Source organism: Molossus molossus, unplaced genomic scaffold, assembly GCF_014108415.1.
Source record: "Molossus molossus isolate mMolMol1 unplaced genomic scaffold, mMolMol1.p scaffold_m16_p_12, whole genome shotgun sequence".
In the NCBI taxonomy this organism is placed as follows: domain Eukaryota; kingdom Metazoa; phylum Chordata; class Mammalia; order Chiroptera; family Molossidae; genus Molossus; species Molossus molossus.
This window is the reverse complement of record NW_023425347.1, coordinates 71,076,087-71,099,153: the sequence shown is the minus strand read 5'-3', so window position 1 is coordinate 71,099,153 and position 23,067 is coordinate 71,076,087. Positions and strand designations below refer to the sequence as shown.

At 41.6% G+C, this 23,067-nt stretch overlaps 2 protein-coding genes across 12 annotated transcripts in view; one reads left to right on the top strand and one right to left on the bottom strand.

The window, feature by feature from the left end:
• Nucleotides 1–1,163: 1,163 nt before the first annotated feature.
• TMEM69 (transmembrane protein 69) lies at nt 1,164–6,384 on the top strand. Its single transcript, XM_036256092.1, has 3 exons — nt 1,164–1,223; nt 3,839–3,977; nt 5,032–6,384. The coding sequence occupies exons 2-3, from the start codon at nt 3,936–3,938 to the stop codon at nt 5,737–5,739; spliced, it is 750 nt and encodes a 249-aa protein (XP_036111985.1). The 5' UTR covers nt 1,164–1,223; nt 3,839–3,935; the 3' UTR covers nt 5,740–6,384.
• Nucleotides 4,902–23,067, bottom strand: part of LOC118626411 (intracisternal A particle-promoted polypeptide) — a 40,539-nt gene continuing 22,373 nt past the window's right edge. For 3 of the 11 annotated variants that reach the window (XM_036256081.1, XM_036256090.1, XM_036256091.1), the window contains 3 exons: nt 22,814–23,034; nt 10,936–11,056; nt 10,215–10,340 (listed from right to left, as the gene is read on the bottom strand). In XM_036256081.1, the coding sequence (XP_036111974.1) occupies nt 10,252–10,340; nt 10,936–11,056; nt 22,814–23,034 (431 nt within the window). In that variant the 3' untranslated portion in view covers nt 10,215–10,251. The other 8 variants (XM_036256088.1, XM_036256089.1, XM_036256087.1 and 5 more) reach the window with 8 other exon arrangements.

Below are 23,067 nucleotides of genomic sequence, written 5' to 3'. Positions count from 1 at the left end.
CGTCACGCCCCCGACCAGCACAGTGTGGATTTCTGGCCTCTGCCTGGCGGAGAAGCTTTTCTCCTACCCAAAGTCTCATTGGGTATTGCACGACGGGAAGGGGCGGTGCTGCCATTACAGACAAAGAAGGAAATAAAAGTGAAAGCCTAGCGCGATCAGAATTTTCTGTGAGCCCATCCTGCACTGGAAGCCATTCCACTTGATATCCCGCAACCAGGAAGCTAGGCTACCTAGAATACGGAGGGATGGAGGAACTGGCCAGCGTGGGTCCCTTGAGCTGTCCTCTTGTCTTAATAAGGCTACCCACTCAAATTGCTTGGTACTATTCCTCTTTAATAGACTGTAAAATGGAGACTCAGAGAAGGGAACCGACTTGCCCAAGGTCACATGGCCGACAAAAGTTAAAGCTAAGGGTGAGGGGAGGATCTAACTTTGTGAATCACCTTCAAAACTCTTACCATACCTTTCATAGGCGTGAAGATCTTGTCCCTTGCGTTTTGTTTTTTTCAAATCGTTAACAGTGTTATGTCCTCCATTCCTCTCCCCGTTGTCCCCCTCCACCCAGCTCCCACCCCACCTGGGCCTTACCCATACTATTGTCCATGGGTTATGCATATATGCGTATATGTTCTTTGGTTAATCTCTTCCTGTCCCCTCCACCCCGTTCCCCGTATTTCTTAATGAAGTTTCCAGGTCCCAGCAAACAGAATGGAAGTAAAGTGTTTTTTTTGTTTGTTTGTTTTTGTCTCAACTAGTATTTGCAATTCAGGACCCTAATGCGCAGTGAGATGTGCCCCGTCGATCCTAGAAACCCTGTTGTTATGCAAACTAAAAGATGAGTTCGCAATTTGGCCAAGTCCCACGTGGTCTAGACCCCAAATCTCTCCTACCTTCTTCCACCATCACTCTGAAATTACTTCAGTAGTTGCACTCAACCTTTCCTAACTGGCTGGGAAACCTGGAATAGAGAGGCAAGTATCCTTCGGGTGCCCTATAGACGTTAAAGGCTGGCTTTCACTAGAATTAAGAGAATGACCCAAGACGGGAAAAGTAAGCCCGGTGTAGGAACCACTTAGCGCTGGTCCAGTCCCCACCCGGATTCATGTTTCCAGTTGTCAGGAAGTGCGAAACTGTCCAACCCCACTTGCCGGAAGTACCTTTTCAGAAGTACCGGGTTGTTCTTGCAGCTCTGCTTTCCATCTCTCCGCGCGCGACACTGGCAAGTGAGTAGCCTGGCTACTGCCAGAAGTGCAGGTTGGGAAGGGAGGCACTAAGGGTTGGCAGTAAACCAGAGTCGCGGGCATTGTCGAGCAGTTTACCGAGGATCCCCGCGTCTAGAAACCACCTCCTTTTCTCAGATGTAGGATCTGAGGTTTGCAGTTTGCAACTTTTTCTTCTGGCAGTGGCAATACTGAGTGTTTTCGCCTGAATTAAAGCGGATTAACCCTTGGGTCTGTCCTAATTCCCTAACCAGTTGGCGGGCCCCGGGTTTTAGGCTATTATTCGCTTTAACCCGAGTTGGAAAGCACATATTGCAGTGGACAGGGAGTTCTGAAGGTGGAGGGAGGGATGGTCCAGAAGGTCCTTACGCAGGTGATTTTGAGAAAAGGTAAGTGGGCCCTTCAGATGAGTATCTGGGAGTCAGGAGGTGTATGTGCTGGGTGTCATTTTAAGATCTACTCAGAGGCCCAGGATAACTTAACCCTACTTGCTTCCTATGTATAGAATGAAGGCATTGACCAATGTACAATTCTCAGATTTGTGATCAGGAAATTAGTTTATTGCCCTGGTTAGAGCATCCTCCCCATAGCCAAGGTTGTGGGTTCCATCCCTGGTAAGGGCACATTCAAGAATCAATCAGTGGCCCTGGCCGGTTTGGCTCAGTGGTTAGAGCGTTGGCCTGCTGTCCAGAGAGACCCGGGTTCGGTTCCCCTAAGGGCACGTACCTCGGTTGCAGTTTGTCCCCGGCCCTGGTTGGGTTGTGCTGGTGGCAGCCACTCGATGTATCCCTTTCACGTCAATGTTTCTCTCTCTCTCTCCCTCCCACTCTATCTGAACCAAAAAATGGGGAAAAAATGTCCTCGGGTGAGGATAAAAAAGAAAAAAAAAATCAATCAATGAATGGAACAACAAATTGTTGTTTCTCCTTCTCCCTTCCTCTCTCTCGCTCTAAAAATCAATAACTAAAAAAAAGAAATTAGTTCACTGAAATTGTCAATAGAGAGGCAGCTGTGAGTTTTAGATTTTTTTTCTGACACCTCATTTTCCTGGTTAAGAATGGGATTTGCATAAGACATCTGGATTCATATTTTCACTCAGTCACTTACTGGCTACTTATATTAGACAGGGTTCTTGACCATTTCCCCTTGTGTAAGGAAGAAATAATAGCATACACACACACACATACACACACATATATACACACACATACACACACTTTTCCCCTCACCAGAGGACATTTTTGCATTTATCTTTAGACAGAGTGGGAGGGGGGAGGGGGGAAGAGAGAGGAAGACATCAATGTAAGAGAGACACATCGACTGATTGCCACCCACATGACCCCAACCGGCCGGGGACAAACTGCAACTGAGGTACATGCCCTTAGGGGAACCGAACCCCAGACTCTCTGGTCCGTGGGCTGACGCTCTAAGCACTGAGGCAAACCAGCCAGGGCAATAGCTAATATTTTTTTGAGTGCTCTGTGTCAGGGACAGTTCTAAGCTCTTTACATGTATTAACTGATCTAATTTTTACAGTGACCCTGTGTAGTTATTATAATCCTTATTTTCAAAGGTTAGTGAACTGCATCATAGGTTAAATAACCTGTGCAAAGTCACATATCTAATAAGTGGTGGAGCCAGGATTCCAATCCAGATAGTTTGACTCCAAAGTCTGTGCTCCAGCTTAACAGGTTATACAGTCTCTCAGCACCAAGTTGATGAGGTTATTGTATTAAATTAGCTTTTTCATATACACACATACAGTGTCTGGTTCACAGATGAAATGTATTACTATTATTATTTTACTATTTTGAGCTGCAAACTCCTAAGTCCCAAAATAGATAACTAAGGGGGAAAAAAGAGAATAGAGATACTATGACCTTGAGTTTTAAATATAAGAAATTGGCACTTCAAGGAAGCAATTTATTCAAGGTCGTGCAGCTGGGAAATGATGGAGGTTATCAGTAAAATCCAGATCTCTGTGCATTACTCTTTTCAGAGACAGAAAGGATCTGTTAACATGTTACTGAGTTTTGAAAACATTAATGATTATTTTCAAAGGAAACTGTTATATGAGAGAAATTCTCAAATTACTTTTATTTTTTAATATGTTTTGTATTAACTTTTAGAGACAGAGGAAGGGGGAGAGAGAAACATCAATCGGCTGCCTCCTGCATGCTCCCTACTGGTGATCAAGCCCACAACCCTGGCATGTGCCCTGACCAGGAATCGATACAGGACCTCTCAGTCCATGGGATGATGCTCAATCCATTGAGCGACACAGGCCAGGCCTCAAGTTACTTTTATTTTATTTTAATCCTCACTCAAGGACATTTTTCAATTTTTTGTTCAGATAGAATGGGATGGAGAGAGAGAAAGAGAGAGAGAGAAACATCCATGTGAAAGGGACACATCGGGTGGCTGCCTCCTGCACGACCCAACCAGGGCCGGGGACAAACTGCAACGGAAGTATATGCCCCTAGCAGGAACCGAACCCGGGTCTCTCTGGACCGCAGGCTGACGCTCTCACTGCTGAGCAAAACTGGCCAGGGCTCAAGTTACTTTTTAAAAATTATGTATAAAATGAAGAAAATTAAGTGATCTTATTTTGTACACAGAAACATACTTCTGATTCAGCCTGTCCACTTAGCTGTAAAAGTACATTAACCAGAACTGCTTGGCATCTTCCTGAGCAAGACTCCATTAGGGCCCAGTATGCTTCACTTTATCCAGAAGTTTTCTCAAGCATCTCCAAAGGTTGGTTTATTCAGCAAATATTTGAGCACTATTTGCCAGGCATGGTTTGGCTGTGTAATAGCAGCAAAACAGAAGACAATATCCTATCCTGATAAATTTGGGGGAGGTGTGTGTGTATAAAATACAAATAAATAAAATATTTAATATGTCAAGTGGTAAGTGCTGTGGAGAACTATAAAGCAGGGCAAGGGAATATGGAATCATTCCTAGCATTTTGAGAAAACATCAAGATTCTTAAATCTTTCATTTTTCCTTTCATCTAACACTTCTTGAGTTACTGTTAATCTTTATACTAGTTGAAGTCTGGAATCTGCTCACTAAAGCACAGAATCAGCAGAGAAAGTTATTTAGACATATAATATGAAAGGTACAGGGATTTATTTTTAAGGCAAGGAAAAAAAGATGGTCCTGGCTCTGGAGTCTACTCAGACAAGTAAACACACAATTTTAATTCACTGTGAGAATTATAATGGAAGTGCACACAGGATACTTACTTATAGGAGCATTAAATCAGATTGAAGAAAGCTCTAAGCTGAATGTGGAATACAAATTCCCAAAGAGAAAAGTAGTAAGCCAGAATGCTAGGCAGAGACATAGAAAGGCATGGAGCTGTGAAAAGTATGCAGTGTCCATAGAGCTATATTAGAAGGTAGACTGTTTTTCTCTACATAAAATAGCATTCCCAGTGATTAGTGCAACTGCCTTGCAATTTATAACTAGAAGAGGCAGTTTAGAACAACAAATACCAAACATCCCGTCTTTACCTGTTCTTTGAGATATTTTTCTCATGGCATAAGATTAGCGGTAAGCCAAAACATAACTGGCTTCTATTCAGTGGTTTCTTTTGAAGGTTGTATAGCTGTTAATCTTAGGCAGCAATAACATCACTTAGCCAGCAATAACATCACTCTGTACTGTAGTCCAGCTTTTCTGTAAAGTTCAATCTGCTAACAGAAAGCAGATATTTTATATTGTTCTAGATTGGAATTAACTAAGGCATTTGGTGACTTTTTAAAAAATCTGTTTTTGTTTTCTGGTTTTATTTTCTCTATAGATGCTGAAGTACCCTTTCACAGTTGGACTAGGAGCCAGCAGAATAGAAACACTTTCTCTCAAGACATGTCTCCAGCAGAACTTTTCACCTTTGTTTCTAAGGCCTTGGTCTTTCTCATCACTTCCAGTGTGTATGAGCAAGATACAATACTATCATACTTCCCCATGCAGCTTTAAGAAGCAGAAGCAAGAAGTACTTCCAGTTAGGCCACCAAAAACTATTACATACCTGCCTGACAGCCCAAAGCCAGCATTATATGTATCTCTGGTGGGACTAATCCCCTTCTTTGCGCCACCACTGGTCATGGTGATGACAAAGACTTATATTCCCATATTAGCTTTTACTCAGATGGCTTATGGAGCCAGTTTCCTAGCTTTCTTGGGAGGGATCAGATGGGGTTTTGTTCTGCCAGAAGGTAGTCCAGCCAAACCAGATTTCCTCAATTTAGCGAGTAGTACAGCTCCTGTTGTGTTTGCATGGTCTGCCTTCCTTATTTCTGAAAGTCTCAGTGAAGCTATAGTCACAGTAATAATAGGTTTGGGAATAGCATTACATATTGAACTTTTTCTCTTGCCACATTATCCCAATTGGTTCAAAGCCCTGAGGATAGTAGTCACTTTAGTAGCCTTGTTGTCATTTGTACTCACTTTACTACTAAAAGACATTTATCCAGAGAAAGGACCTAAGAGACCTGGTCAAGTAGAATAAATACAAAACTATTCTGTAGATGACGTTAGCATGTTGGCTATAAGCCTTATAAGGTTGTTTTGCATTTCCTTTTTCTTCTACTCCTGTTTGGCTTTTTATTTCCTACCAAAGGTAATTTATTCACATTTTTTTCATTTCTAGAAATCTTTATTTCATAGGAATTATATGATCAACAACTTAAAAATCCCTAACAAGTCCTTTTTATGGCATATTACATTACAGTTCTCATTCATTCTTATGAATTATAAAGTTGTCCACTCATACATTTCAATTTTTTAAATTATTTTGAAAATGTAAAATGTTTTAAAAAGGTGAAAAATCCCTTTTGCTAGAGCCTATGATCACTGAAAATATATACACATTCTCCCATTCGAGAGGAAAACTTCAATCCATAAATGTCTGAAAGTAATAAGTGGTTCTAGGGTGGAGTTTTCATTGCAGTTTCCCCTGGGAATTGCATTTCCAAGCTCATTTTACCTGGTATAATCTAGTTATATGAGCTGTAAGGATCTGTGGCTCTAAAGTCATTTGGGAGTAGTGTCACGAGGGGAAGTCATGTGTAAAGAGAAGTTGGACTCATTTCCAGTTTTGTTTTGTTTTTTAGTCCTCACCCGAGGACAGTTTTTGATACTTTGTTCAGATAGAGTGGGAGGGAGAGAGAGAGAGAGAAACATCGACGTGAAAGGGACACATCGAGTGGTTGCCACCCGCACGACCCAGCCGGGGCCGGGGACAGACTGCAACTGAGGTGCGTGCCCTTGGCGGGAACCGAACTCGGGTCTCTCCGGACCGCAGGCCGACGCTCTAACCGCTGAGCCAAACTGGCCAGGGCTCATTTCCAGTTTTTATCAGGATATTTGGCAGAGATATAACTCACCAAACAGAACACCAGTGGGTCAAAATTATTTAAAAGAATAAAGCCACTAGTATATAAAATTAGGGAAAGTCAAACTGGAGCCATCTTGATATTCTAATGAACAAGGCTATCTAGTTTTACATGTTAACTCACAGAAAGCTTTCTCAAAACAGTAAAAGCATCACCTTAGGATTCTAACTTGAAAACCTTGTCTCTTGAGATTCTGTCTCAAAAAAAGAATATATGTAAGAATATAAGGAAATGATATTGCCTGGTATGTTACTTTGTATAAGTATTCAAATACCAAATTTCTTAAGTAAATTTCCTATGTATTTTCTCCACTCTAGTGATTCTTGCTGGGAAGAGGTAAGAGTCTAGATTGGTAACCTGTTTATTTTCTTTTTTTTTGTTTAATCCTCACCCGAGGACATTTTTCCATTTTTTATTCAGATGGGGGGGGGGGGGAGAGAAGCATCGACGTGAAAGGGACACACCGAGCAGCTGCCACCCACACAACCCAACCAGGGCCAGGGACAAACTGCAACCAAGGTGCATGCCCTTAGTGGGAACCAAACCCAGGTCTCTCTGGACCACAGGCCGACGCTCCAACCGCTAAGCCAAACCAGCCAGGGCTATTTTCTTACACACCTGTTACACTTTGAACTGTGTGTTGAAATCTAATCGCCCGTATTTAAGAGTATGACCTTATTTGGAGATAGGGTCTTTATACAGAGGAAATACGGTTAAAATGAGGTCATAAGGGTAGGCTTATAATGTAATATCACTTGAATTTTTTTTAAAACTTTATTTATTTATTTATTTATTTATTTTATTTTTTATCCTCACCTGAGAGGATATTTTTTGTTCAGATAGAGTGGGAGGGAGAGAGAGAGAAAAACATCCATGTTAAAGGGACACATCGAGTGGCTGCCACCCGCACGACCAACTGGGGCTGGGGACAAACTGCAACCGAAGCACACGCCCTTAGCGGGAACCGAACCCGGGTCTCTCTGGACCGCAGGCTGATGCTCTAACTGCTGAGCCAAACCGGCCAGGGCCACTTGAATTTTTTTTAAAACAATTTTTCTTTATTGACTTTTAGAGAGGAAGGGAGAGGGAGAGAGAGACATCGATGAGAGAGAACATTGATCGGCCACCTCCTGCATGCCCCCCTGCCAGCGACCTCTTGGTGCATGGTCAATGCTCAACCACTAAGTCATACCGGCTGGACTTATCACTTGAATTTTTATAACAAGGGAAAATTTAGAGACAAACGTGCATACAGAAAGAATAGCATGTGAACGGATGGCCTGTCTATATGTCAAGGAGAGAAGCCTAGAACAGATCCCTTCTTCTTAGCCCTCAGAAGGAACCATTTCTACCAACACCTTGAGTTCAGACTTCTAGTGTCTGAAACTGTGAAACAATAAATTATGTTGTTTACATTTCTATGGTACTTTGTTAAAGCACTCCTAAGCAAACAAATATAACACCATAGAGCTAGAACTTGTCCAGATGACTGAGAAGTTTACCAGTTAAAGCCTTTGGCTGAAACCAACACATGGTCCTTCTTTATTAAGGTAGATAACGGTTTACCACAACCTGATGATAATAAAGGAAAGAATATGCATACACTTCAGATCTTTCTCAGAAGGAAAAGCAGTCTTAGAAGGAAGACTAAAGTAATCAAAATACTTTATTAGTTCTTTTTAAAAACAACCCGTCATTAACTAGGAAACAATAAACATATTTATAATTACCTATTTTTCAGGGAACATTTGGACCTAGTAAGCCTAAACACTGATTGTCTTGACATTACATTTCTGCCACAGCAGTACATAATGCCTCCCTTCACAGTGCCATTTTAGGTTGCCAGGCAATGAGAAATTATAGGAGCATTTTGTAAATCTCTTTTGAATCAGAATGCAGATTCTCTGTAACTGGAAACATTAAAGGCTCATGAGCTTAAATAGTCTATAAATTATCTTGACACTTCATCCCTTGACATTTTACAGATCCCAAGTAGGTATATGTGACCCTTCAGACTTTCTGTCTGTACTACATAAGCTTTTCCTTTTTTTTTAATTTTGTTGATTTTAGAGAAGGGAGAGGAAGAGAGAAACATCAATGAGAAAAAACATCAACTGGCCGCCTCCTGCATGCCCCCCACTAGGTATTGGGCCCACAACCCAGGCATGTGCCCTGACTGGGAATTGTACCAACAACCTTTTGGTGCATGGAGTTGATGTTCAACCACTGAGCCACACGGACCAGGCTAAATATTTTTTAAACTGATTTTTAGAGATAGAGGAAGGAAGAGAGAGAAACACTGATGTGAGAGTGAAACATCTTTCATCTGCCTCCTGCACACTCCTTACCAGAAATGGAGTCTGCAACCCGGGCATATGCCCTAATGGGATCAAACCTACAACCTCTTTGTGTATAGGTTGACGCTCACCAACTAAGCCACACTGACCAGGGCCATAAGCTTTTCTTAAGACAAGCACATGGTTAAGTTATAAAGAAAAGTATCCTTGGCCAATCCAAATATTTTGGATATGAATGCCACCTGAGTCATTAATACTTACATAAAGTTTCTTATCTAAATAAGCTGTTGATGCTTATCACAATATACTAAAGGACTTTAGTAAAGAAAAGAGAGGATCAGGAATATATAATCAAATCCTGAATCAGCTGGTTAAAAACTTAAATGTATATAAGATCTTTAATATAAATTGCTCCAGCCTGGCCAGTGTAGCTCAGTGGATTGAGCATCGTCCCATGGACTGAGAGGTCCCAGTTCAATTCGTGGTCGGGGCACATGCCCAGGTTTTGGGGCTCAATCCCCAGTTGGGGGCATGCAGGAGGCAGCTGATGGATGATTGTCTCTCATATTGATGTTTTTCTCTCTCCCTTCCTCTCTCTCTCTAAAAAAAAATATATATATATATATCCAACTGACTAGTAGAAATAACAAAAATGATGACCATGTACACGAATCTTCTGAGAATCGGACAGAGAACAATTATTTAGAATTCTTCTCAAGGGAAAAATGGTTTGAAAAGTAGTTTTGGATCAGAAGCCTTTCATCTTATACTTATGAGAATAAGTACAGAATTTCCACAGGCATCTATACTTCCACCTTCTCGAAATCAGGCAGCTCATATTTAGGCTTGTTCAAGTAGAAGTAAGCTTTATCAAGTTTGATAATCTACTAAAATTCTATCTTCCCAAAGCCAAACAGATATTTCTGGTGACCATTTTTAAAAATAGGCAAGAAATTTACTAGGTGCATACCACCTACTGGACTCTATCACCCATTACACCATCCTATTGCAGTAAAGGACTGTCACTAAGAACTTCCACTTACCTACATTCTCAGCATCAAGACAAAAAAAACATAAGTGAGCCCTGGCCGGTTTGGCTCAGCAGTTAGAGCATCAGCCTGCGGTCCCGAGAGACCCAGGTTCGGTTCCCGCTAAGGGCATGTATCTTGGTTGCAGTTTGTCCCCGGCCCTGGTCGGTCGTGCGGGTGGCAGCCACTAGATGTGTCCCTTTCACATCGATGTTTCTCTCTCTCTCTCTCTCCCTCCCATTCTACCTGAACAAAAAAAAGTGAGCAAAAGCTTTTTATGATGTTATCAATAGGTCAAAACTTACCTCTCTATATAAATAACTAGATATTTCCCACATCTCTCCTCCAGTATATCTGCTGCCAATGAAAAGTTTGGGGCTAGTAAAACTCCTAGCATCAAATATAAGTAGAAAATTGCTTCATTGGCTTATCACTGTAGGTTAAACTATGGCCATGGAAAATTGTGTTCTGGATTGAATCATGAATGTACAGATATCTTTAAACTTTCATTGACACTCTTATATCACATTGGGTCATGTTACAGCTTGAATTGCACTGGAGAAGTTGCTAAAGGGGCTACTGGCCAAGACGTTTCTAGCAAGTCATGTTTACAAATAGGACTCAACTTCTACCTGAACAATTGTCTATAGTATTTCTATTAGTAAGCTTGGCAAATTTTTGTGAGTTCTTTATTAATTTAGAATATATTCCATATCCCTTCTCACTCAAATTCTTAGAAGAATAACCTTTAGTCATTTATCTATCAAATACATGGAAAACAAAAGTATTAAAGGGTCCTATGACCAAATATGTGTTTGATTTACAAAAGGTCAGATTCTATATTTTCAAAATGTATCTTATGCTCTCTTAAGGTTTATAGTTCATAGCACAGCAACACCTCCTTCACAGCGACTGGTGATCATGTTACCGATTTCTGTCCATGTATCTGAATGGGGGTTATAAACTTCAACTGAGTCCAAGGTACCTGATGCCAAGAAATCATGGCTGGAAGATCGACCTCCAGAAACATACAGAAGTCCATTGACTGCCACAACACACATGCCTGCTCTAGGCACTTTCATTGAAGCAACTTCAACCCACTTTTCCTGGTTAAGAGAAAAAAATAAGTTAGTCTCATAAAATGGTAATTGAGAAAACTGCTGAGAAATCAGATACTGGGGTTCTTTTTACATGTTTAAATTTCAAATTCAAAGTCCAGTCACATCAGTATAAAGAACATTTTATTTTTAGAAAATAATGTTTTCTTTATTGATTTTAGAGAGAGAGGAAGGGAGAGGGAGAGAGTGAAACATCGATGAGAGAGAACATTGATCGGTGGCCTCTTGCCTGCCCCCCAATGGGGACTTGGCCCACAACCTAGGCATATGCCCTGACCAGGAATCGAACTGGCAACCTTTTGGTGCATGGGTCCGATGCTCAACCTCTGAGCCACACAGGCTGAGCAGTATAAAGAACATTTAAAATAAACTTTCAAGTAGATGTAGACAAACAAAATTTATAGGAAAATAATTGAAAAATCTGTGATTAGCCCTGGCCGGTTTGGCTCAGCGGTTGGAGCGTCGGCCTGCGGTACAGAGACCCAGGTTCGGTTCCTGCTAAGGGCACGTACCTCGGTTGCAGTTTGTCCCCGGCCCTGGTTGGTCATGTGGGTGGCAACCACTCGATGTGTCCCTTCACGTCGATGTTTTTCTCTCTCTTCCTCTCTCTCCCTCCTGCTCTGTCTGAACAAAGAATGCAAAAATGTCCTTGGGTGAGGATAAAAAAAAAAAAAGAAAGAAAAATCTGTGATTATAAATTATCAGGAAATAATCTAGAAATTCTATATAGGCAGGCATTCTGAAAAAACTAGTTCTATGGAATACAAGTAGGTAATATGCACACACACCCTCCCCACAAACCCACAAGGCTCCAAGAAGAAAAGTGCTTATATACAGTATACAGAAGGACTTTTATTTATTTATTTATTTATTTATTTATTTATTTATTTATTTATTTAATTTATTTTTTATCCTCACCTGAGGACATTTTCCCATTTTTTTACTCAGATAGAGCGGGAAGGACAGAGAGGAAGAGAGAGAAACATCGAAGTGAAAGGGACACATCGAGAGGCCACCACCCACACGACCCAACCAGGTCCGGGGACAAACTGCAGCCAAGGTACATGCCCTTAGCGGGAACTGAACCCGGGTCTCTATGGACCGCAGGCTGACGCTCTAACCACTGAGCCAAACCGGCCAGGGCAGGACTTTTATTTGTTTATTTTATCCTCACCCAAGGACATTTTTCCATTTTTTGTTCAGATAGAGTGGGAGGGAGAGAGAGAGAGAGAAACACTGACGTGAAAGGGACACATCGAGTGGCCGCCACTTGCATGACCCAACCAGGGCTGGGGACAAACTTCAACTGAGGCACATGCCCCCAGCGAGAACCAAACCCGGGTCTCTCTGGACTGCAGGTCGACGCTCTAACCGCTAAGCAAAACTGGCCAGGGCCAGAAGGACTTTTAAAAGTCTCTGAGCCCTGGCCGGTTTGGCTCAGCGATTAGAGCATTGGCCCACGGACCACAGAGTCCCTGGTTTGGTTTTCGCTGGGGGCACATACTTCAGTTGCAGTTTGTCCCTGGCCCTGGTTGGGGTCCTGTGGGTGGCAACCACTCAGTGTGTCTCTCTCACATTGATGTTTCTCTCTCTTCCTCCCTCTTTCCCTCCTGCTCTATCTAAAGATAAAACCTCAGGTGAGGATAAAAAAATTTTTTTTAAGTCTCTGAAATGCTAATAAGTCTTAAAAATATCCAGGAGAATGATACAGCAAAAAACACTTGCCAAATTTATTTGACCATGTAATCCTTTTTGCAAAGACCATCTAGTGGAGTTAGTGACCACAAAACATATTTTCAGAAAGGCAGTATAGATCAGAGGTTAGAAACCTATTTGTGTAAGCCTACAAACTAAAAACTATTTTTCTATTTTAAAAACTTATTTATTTTTTTGTTTTTTTAGAAAATTCCTCACCCGAGGACATTTTTATATTTATCATTACATAGAGTGGAGGGACGGAGAGAGCGAGAGACAGAGAGAAACAATGTGATAGAGCCACATTCACTGGTTGCCTCCTGCACAGCCCTGGTTGGGCCAGGACGAACTGCAACCAAGGTACGTGCCCTTGACCAGAATCGAACCCACGACTCATTGGTCCTTGGGCCGAAGCTCTAACTGCTGAGGCAAACCGGCCATGGCTAAAAAGTTGTTTTAAAAAACAAAAATGAGCCCTGGCCGGTTTGGCTCAGCGGTTAGAGCGTCCGCCTGCGGTCCGTAAAGACCCGGGTTCGGTTCTCGCTAAGGGCACGTACCTCGGTTGCAGTTTGTCCCCGGCCCTGGTTGGTCGTGCGGGTGGCAGCCACTCGATGTGTCCCTTTCACATCGATGTTTCCCTCTCTCTCTCTTCCTCTCTCTCCCTCCTACTCTGTCTGTACAAAAAATGGAAAAATGTCCTCGGATGAGGATTAAAAAAAAAAAATTAAAAAACAAAAATGAAACTCAGCTGGTGTGGCTCAGTGGTTGAGCATAGACCTACGCACTAAGAGGTCACTGGTTCGATTCCTGGGCAGGGCACATGCTCATGTTGTGGGCCTGATCCTCAGTGGGGGCCATGCGGGAGGCAGCTAATCAATGTTCTTTCTCATTGATATTTCTATCTCTCTCTCCTTCTCCCTTCCTCTCTCTCTAAAATCAATAAAGAAAAAAATAATAAAAAAATGTTTTAAAAAAAATGAAAATGCCAAAAGAAGAGATTTTATGTAGCCCTTGAACAAAACATTTGCTAACTCCTGGAATACATTGTTCTCTGAAGAAATTTCAATAAGCTACTATAGCCAAAATGAATTGTAAAGCCCTACTTCAAGGAAAATGTCTATACCTAGAAAATAGGAAAGGTAATAAAGATCCTGGGAAATAGCACAGCTAGTGTGTCTTAGTGGTTGATTGTTGACCCATGCACCAAGAGGTCTCCTGGTCAGGGCACATGCCCAGGTTGTGGGCCCAATCCCCACTGCGGGGTGTGCAGGAGGCAACCAATCGCTGTCTCTTTCTCACATTAATGTTTCTCTCTCTCTTTCCCTCCCTCCCTCCCTTCCACAATAAGGAGCAATGGAAAAAATATCCTTGGGTAAGGATAAAAAAAAATACTGTAAAATCTATGTATGGTATCAGATGGGTACTAGACTTATTGTGGTAATCACAACATAAAGTTTATAAATGGCTAATCACTATCTGTACATACTAGAAAGTAATATAATCTTGTATGTCAACTATAATTGAAAAATAAATTTAAAAAAACCCAGATATTATAAACATGTTCAAGGTTCTAAAGAAAAACATAAACATGGTGGTGATAGAAGTGGAAGACAAAACAAACAAAAAGATCATCTAGAGTTATAAAATACAGTATCTGAAATGAAAAATATTCCCATAGGAGCTTAGACACTGAACATTAGAAGTTTAGATATGTATAAGTTTCATGAACTTAAAGACACAGCAAGAGCCTCGTTGTTGTGGCTCAGTGGTTGAGCGTCTACTCATGCACCAAAGGGTTGCCAGTTTGATTCCTGGTCAGGGCACATGCCCAGGTTGTGGGTCAAATCCCCAGTTGGGGGGCATGCTGGAGGCGACCAGTCGATGTTCTCTCTCATCGGTCTCTCTCTCCCTCTCCCTTCCTCTCTCTCTAAAGGTCAATAAAGAAAAGAAAATTAAAAAAAAAAAAAAGACACAGCAAGAGAAACTATCCAAACTGAAGCACAGAGAACAGTCAGTTATGTAAGATGAATAAGTTCTAGAGATATAATATTCAGCACGCTGACTACAGTTAATATTATATGCTATACTCAAAATTTGTTAAGAAAGCACATCTCGCCCTGGCCGGTTTGGCTCAGCGGTTAGAGCATCGGCCTGCGGTCCGTAGAGACCCGGGTTCGGTTCCCGCTAAGGGCATGTACCTCGGTTGCAGTTTGTCCCCGGCCCTGGTTGGTCGTGCGGGTGGCAGCCACTCGATGTGTCCCTTTCACGTTGATGTTTCTCTCTCTCTCTCTCTTCCTCTCTCTCCTTCCCACTCTATCTGTGCAAGAAATGGAAAAATGTCCTCGGGTGAGGATTAAAAAAAAAAAAAAAAAAAAAAGAAAGCACATCTGAAGTGCTTTCACCATACCAAAAAAGGAACAGGGAACCATGTGAGGTGATTAATATGTTAATTAGCTTGATTGTGGTAATCATGTCACAGTGTATATGTATATCAAAACATCACAGTGTACACCTTAAATATACACAACTTTTATTCATCAGTTATATCTCAATAAAGCTGGAAAATAAAAACAAACTAAAGAATAGAGAGAAAAAAAGATAGAAAAAGTTTTAATAGAGCCTCAGTGATCTATGGGACAATATCAAGTGATCTTACATGCCTAATACTGGAGTCCCAGTAAGAGAGCAAGAGAATATTTGAAGAAATGTGGCTGAAAACATTCCAATTTGATGGAGGCTATAATCCCACAGATTCAAGACTTTTGATGAATTCCAAGCAGGCTAAATACAAAACTCTCAACGAGACACACACAATCAAATTACGGGAAATCCATGATAAAGAGCAAATCGTAAAAGCTGCTAAAGAGTCCAGCTGGTGTGGCTCAGAGGTTGAGTGTCGACCCATGCACCAAGAGGTCGCTGGTTCTATTCCCAGTCAGAACACATGCCCAGGTTGTGGGCCCGATCCCCAGTGGGGGGCATGCAGGAGGTGGCCAATGTTCTCTCTAATAGATGTTTCTATCTCTCTCTACCTCTCCCTTCCTCTCTCTCTAAAAATCAATAAAGTAAAAAAACCAAAAAGCTGCTAAAGAAAAAGAAACACATTACATACAGGGGGAACAGGATACGAATGACTATTGACTTCCCATTAGAAACAACACAAGAAGATAAACAACACTGTTAAGGTAATCGGAAAAAAAAACCCCAACAACCTGTACTTCTATACTCAGCAAAATATCTTCAAAAGTGAAGGGAGGGAGGGTAGGGGAGGGGGGAAACCATTGCGGGGGGAGGAGAAACATCTGTAACAAAAATTAATTAATAAAAAAATAAAAATAAAGTGAAGGTAGAAAAGAGTTTCAGAAAATGTAAGCTAAGAGAACCACTGTCAGCAAAGCAACACTGAAAGAAATATTAAAGAAAGGCTAAGAAAAAAATGATATGAAATGCAAACTTAGTTCTATACAAAACAATAAATAAAACTAGAAATGGTAAATATATGCATAATTATCAAGGACTTTCTCATTAAATATGTATTTTAAATATAATTTACTGTTAGGTAACTATAACAACATATTGTAAGGTTTATAACATACACAGAAATAAAATAGCACAAAGGATGGGAGTGGAAAATGAAACTATGTTTTTGTAAGTTTTGTACATTGAAAAAGTAATATTATTTTAAGTTAAATTTGATATATTAAAAATGTATATGTATATAATATAAAATTATATAATATATAATGTAACCCCTAAAGCAATAACTTAAAAAAAAGGTGAAAAGATACACTTAAGCCCTGGCCGGTTTGGCTTAGCAGTTAGAATGTCAGTCTGTGGTCCAGAGAGACCCAGGTTCGGTTCCCGCTAAGGGCACATACCTCGGTTGCGGTTTGTCCCTGGTCCCAGTTGGGGTCATGTGAGTGGCAACCACTTGATGTGTCTCTCTCACATTGATGTTTCTCTCTCTCTCTTCCTCCCTCTCGCTCTGAAGATAACATGCAAAAATGTCCTTGGGTGAGGATTAAAAAAAAAAGAGAGAGATACACTTAATTGGAAAATAAAAGAAATAAAATGAAATACTAAAACAACCAACATAAAGACAGAAAAGGGGGAATGGATAAAAAATGAATTATACAAATAAAAGAACAGCAAAGCAGAAGTCTAAAAACCAACCATATCTGTAATTACATTACATATAAATAATAAAAACTCTAAAGACTCCATTTGAAAGTCAGAGATTGTCAAACTGCATAAAAAATAGACCACAACTATATGTTATCTTACGAGAGATGCAATTTGTAACGACATAGATTAAAGTAGAAGAAAAGCTCACTGGGGACTGCTGGTTAAGAGAGCAGCGTACGTAAACACGGTATCGCCTCCTCCCACAATCACAGCTAAATTACAGAACAACCATCATTCAGAACCACCTGAAATTGAGCTGAATGGAAGTCCTACAACTATGAGATTAAACAAGAAGCCACATTGAGGCTGGTAAGAGGGTAGAGGCGAGGACGGGCTATAAAAATCAGAATACCTAGGCTTTGAGGTAGGGATCTGAGGAGCAAGGGATCCCTGTCCCACACCAAGCTCCCAGCCCAGGGTTCCAGTGCCATGAAAAGAAATCCCCATAATTTATGGCTGTAAAAACCCGTAGGAACTGAGGCTGAGGGAGGCTGAGGCTTCTAGCGCCCCAGGCAGCTCCTCTTAAAGGGCCCGCACACAGACTTACTCATACTTGTTCCCTCTAAGCTCAGAACAGAGGCAGCTCAAAAGGCACCAGAGACAAACAGGGAAGAACTAAGCTGTCTGGCCTCGGGAGGAGGGCTGTAGAGGCAGCTCTCTCACAGACAAACGTGCTGGTGGAGGCCTTTGTTCCTTTGGTGAGCCCTTCCCTCACCAGAGGCCACCATATCTGGAACGTCAGCAACCTGGCTCACACTGTTTGCCCCTCTCTGGTGACTCCCTGAGGCCCTGCCCCACCCAACTTTCAGGCCCACCCAAGCAGTTTCCAGTGGCTTTACCATAGGATTGGCCTGCCTTGGATCCTGCTTCAGATTTTCCTACAATCTCACAAACAAGCAGCATCTAGTCTCAGCGAGCCCCATACCTCTAATTAAGTGGCCCCAGACCTGGCACTAGAAGCAGCCAGCCTTGGTTCACAACTTGGCTTTTCCTGGGCTCCTCCAAGCCCAGCACAAGAGCAGCCATCGGCAGATCACTTTGTAGCTCGTGCCGGGTGGCCCCAGATAGCACACAGGCAGTGGCTGACCTTACCCCAGAGCCAGCACACCCTGTGGACAGCTTCAGACCACATCGAAACACCACCTCCACAAGTAACACATTCAATGAGTGAACTCAGTGGGTACCAGAGCCCTGCTGAAGTAAGTCTTGCTCTGTGTGGTGGGCCCCTACACAGCTGATCCTCCAAAGTAGTCAGAGGCTGGTGGTCAGTGGGCACAGCTAGTACTTGCAGCTGATCAGTCTGAGTAAATCCCTCCCATTGACATGCAAACAACAATCAAGACTCAATTACAGCCCTGGCCAGTTTGGCTCAGCGGTTAGAACGTCGACCTGCGGTCCAGAGAGACCCGGGTTCGGTTCCCACTGAGGGCATGTACCTCAGTTGCAGTTTGTTTGTCCCCGGCCCTGGTTGGTTGTGCGGGTGGCAGCCACTTGATGTGTCTCTTTCACATCAATGTTTCTCTCTCTCTCTTCCTCTTCCTCCCACTCTATCTGAACAAAAAATGGAAAAATGTCCTCGGGTGAGGATAAAAAAAAAAAAGTATAAAAAAAGACTCAATTACAACAGAAGAGTGTACAGTCCACTCTAGGGGTGCACCTCAATGGCCCAGCTGGGGTGATTAGGGAGGCTGTGCCACTGGATCCTATTGAACACCTACAACAATAGGCTACCCTATGAAGCCTAGAAGACATAGCAACTCTACCAAATACATAGAAACAATCCCAGGGAAGCAGCCAAAATGAGGAGACAAAGAAACATGTCCCATATGAAAGAAAAGAACAAAACTCCAGGAAAAGAACTAAACAACATGGAGATAAGCAATCAGTCAGATGCAGAGTTCAAAACATTCGGTATAAGGACACATAAGGACATTCAAGGAGTTTAGTGAGACCTTCAAGGAACTTAAGGAGAACTCCAAGGAACTTAGTGAGAACATCAACAACATAAAAAAGACCAGTCAGCCTTGGCCAATTTGGCTCAGCGGTTAGAGCATCGGCCTGTGGTCCAGAGAGACCCGGGTTTGGTTCCCGCTAAGGGCGCGAACCTCGATTGCAGTTTGTTCCCAGCCCTGGTTGGTCGTGTGGGTGGCAGCCACTCGATGTGTCCCTTTCACGTCGATGTTTCTCTCTCTCTCTCTTCCTCTCTCTCCCTCCCACTCTATCTGAACAAAAAATGAAAAAATGTCCTCAAGTGACGAAAAAAAATAAAAATAAAAATAAAAAAGACCAGACAGAAATGAAGGATGCACTAACTGAAATAAATAATAATTTACAGGGAATCAATAATAGAGCAGGTAAAGCCAAGAAGCAAACCATCGATGTGGAATATAAGGAAGCTAAAAACACCCAATCGGGACAGTAAAACAAAAAGAATCCCAAAAAAATGAGGACAGGTAAGGAGCCTCTGGGACAACTTCAAGGGTACCAACATTCGCAGCATAGGGGTGTCAGAGGAGAAGAGAGCACACAAGAAATTGACAACCTATTTGAAAAACTAATGACAGAAAACTTCCCTAACTTGGTGAAAGAAACAGACATACAAGTCCAGGAAGCACAGAGAGTCCCAAACAAGATGAACCCAAAGAGATCCATACCAAGATAGATCATCATCAAAATGCCAAAGGTTAAAGACAAAGAGAGAATCTTAAAAGTAAGAAGAGAAAAGCAGTTTGTTACCTACAAAGGAGCTCCCGTAAGACTGTCAGGTGAGTTCTCAAAAGAAACTTTGCAGGCTGGAAAGGAGTGGCAAGAGATATTCAAGTTGATGAAAAGCAAGAACCTACAACCAAGATTACTCTATCCTGCAAAGCTATCATTTAGAATTGATGGTCATATAAAGAGTTTCCCAGACAAGAAAAAGCTAAGGAGTTCATCCACCAAACCAGTATTATATGAAATGTTGACAGGTTGTCTTGAAGGAGGAGAAGAACAAAAATATGAACAACAAAATGTCAATTAATACATATCTATCAAAAACTGAATCTACAAACAAAATGAGCAGGCAGAACAGAAACAGACTCATAGATACAGAGAACTTTTTGTTGCTTGCCAGATGGAAGGGGGCTGGGGGAATGGGTGAAAAAGATGAAGGAATTAAGAAGTACAAATTGGTTGTTAGAATGATGAACCTCAAAGGGAAGGGGAGAGGGAGGGTGGGATGTGATAAACCAAAGAACTTCTATGCATATATGCATAACCAATGGACACTGACATTAGTGGGAGGAGGCAAGAGGGGGGGTGGGATTAGGGAGAAAGGGGTCAATGGGGAAAAAGAGGGGAGACATCTGTAATACATTCAACAATAAAGATACGTTTAAAAAAAAAGGAAGGAAAAAAAAGATATACCATGCAAATATTAATCAAAACATAACTTGGGCCCTGGCCGGTTTTGGCTCAGCGGTTAGAACATCGGTCTGCGAACCAGAAACCCGGGATTGGTTCCCACTGAGGGCACGTACCTCGGTTGCTATTTGTCCCCAGCCCCATGGGGTTGTGTGGGTGGCAGCCAGTTGATGTGTCTCTCTCACATCGATGCTTATCTCTCTCTTCCTCCCTCTTTCCTTCCCGCTCTATCTGAAGATAAATGCAAAAATGTCCTCGAGTGAGGATTAAAAAAACAAACAAACATAACTTGGTGCTTGGCCAGTTTGGCTCAATTAGTTGGATGTCCTCCCACACACCAAGAGGTCACCAGTTTGATTCCTGGTCAGGCACATGCCTGGGTTTCAGGCTCACTCCCCAGTAGGACTCATGCAGGAGGCAGCCAATGAATATTTCTCTCTCTCTCCCTCTCCCTTCCTCTCTCTATAAAATAAATACAAACAAACAAAAAAAAGAAAACACTTAACTTGGCTATGTTAATGGCTGCATTAATATTAGACAAAGTAGACTTCAAAACAAAGTTTATTACCAGAGGTAAAGAAAAACATTTCAGCCCAGCTCGTGTGGGTCAGTGGTTGAGCACTGACTCGTGCACCAAGAGGTCATGGGTTTGATTCCCAGTCAGGGCACAAGCCCAGGTTCTGGGCCCAATCCCCAATGGGGGGCATGCGAGAGGTGGCCAATTGATGTTCTCTCTCATCGATGTTTCTGTATGTCTGTCTCTCTCTAAAAATCGATAAAAAATTTAAAAAAGAAAATAATTTCATACTATAAAAAGATCAATTCATCAAGAAGACATAATAATCTCCATGTGTATAGACTTAATAACAGATATTCAAAATATAAAGCTCCCTGGCCAGTTTGGTTCAGCGGTTAGAGCGCTGGTCTGTGGTCCAGAGAGACCCGGGTTCAGTTCCCACTAAGGGCATGTACTTCGGTTGCAGTTTGTCCCCAGCCCTGGTTGGGTCGTGAAGGTGGCAGCCACTCTATGTGTCCCTTTCACATCGATGTTTCTCTCTCTCTCTCTCCCACTCTATCTGAATAAAAAATGGAAAAATGTCCTCGGGTGAGGATAAAAAAAACACAAAAAAACAAAATGTAAAGCAAAACCTGACAGAAATGAAAGGAAAAACAGACAAATCCATAATTATAGGTGGAGATTTCAACATTTCTCACCTAGTAATTTACAAAACAATTAGACAAGTTGGAAATACTTGGTGAAGACCTGAACAACACTAATCAACTTGACTTAACTGACATTTATAGAACACTACACTCAACAACAACAGAATACAAATTCTCTTCAGGTGCACATGAAACATTTACCAAGACAGGAATCATACAAAGTATGCTCTTTGATAACAAAATTAAATTAGAAATAACACAAAGGTAGCCCTGGCAGGTTTTGCTCAGTGGTTAGAGTGTTGGCCTATGGACCAAAGAGTCCCAGTTCGATTCCAGCCAAGGGCATATACCTCGGTTGCAGTTAGTCCCTTGCCCCAACTGGGGGTTGTGCAGGTGGCAACCAATTGATGTGCTTCTCTCACATTGATGTTTCTCTCTCTCTTTCTCTCTCTCTCCTCCTCCCAGCCTCCCTCCCACTCTATCTGAAGATAAATGTAAAAAAAATATATCCTCGGTTGAGGATTAAAAAAAATAAAATAAAATAAAAAACACAAAGGTATCTGGAAAATCCCCAAATATTTGAAAATTAAATAACATACTTCTAACAACTCATTGGTCAAAGAAGAAATTACCAGGAAAAATAGAAGATATACTGAGATAAATACTAATTAAAACAAAAGATTTCAAAACGTGTGGGGTGCAGTTACAGAAGTGCTTGAAAACAATTTATAGCTTTAAAGGTTTATATTATAGAAAAAGAAAAGTCTAAAAGTCAATCATATAAGCCTCCACTTTAAGATTCTAGAAAAAAAGGGCAAATTAAACCCGAAAGAGCCCTGGCCTGTTTGGCTCAGCGGTTAGAGCGTCGGCCTGCGGTCCAGAGAGACCCGGGTTCGGTTCCCGCTAAGGGAACCTACCTCGGTTGCAGTTTGTCCCCAGCCCTGGTTGGGTCATTGCAGGTGGCAACCACTCGATGTGTCCCTTTCACATCAATGCTTCTCCCCACCCCCCATCTGAACAAAATATGGAAAAATGTCATCAGGTGAGAATAAAAACAAACAAACAAACAATAAAAAACAAACAATCAAAAAAACCCGCAAAAAAAATAGGTACAGAAATTAATGAAATAGAAGGTGGACAATCAGTAGGGAAAAAAAAGAATGATACCAAAAGTTAGTTTTTGAAAAGAGAAGAAAACTTACAAATAATCAATATAATTGAAAGAATGTACATCACTACAAATCTTAAAGACATTAAAATAATAACAGGATACTAAATATTTCAAATCATCCAACCTACCTCTTCAAAGCAATATTTTTCTACAGTATTTAGAGCATCTTGCGTCTCATTCCACCCTCCAATAGAATAGATGCAGTCATTGAGTGCAGCCACTCCAAGATATGCTCTTCTGGTTCCCATTGGAGGAAGTGGAGACCAACGCTTGGAAAATGGATCATAAACTTCAAAAGAACGAAGTTCTGTTCCTTCATTGCTGATGCCACCAATCACATAAATTAAACCTGGAAATGGAAAATTTTTGCTCAGATGCTATA

Coding starts and splice junctions, on each gene's coding strand:
- TMEM69 (XM_036256092.1), top strand. CDS start 3,936: ATGCTTCACTTTATCCAGAAGTTTTCTCAAGCATCTCCAAAG. Junction 3,978..5,031: donor TTTCTCAAGCATCTCCAAAG/GTTGGTTTATTC, acceptor TTTTCTCTATAG/ATGCTGAAGTACCCTTTCAC.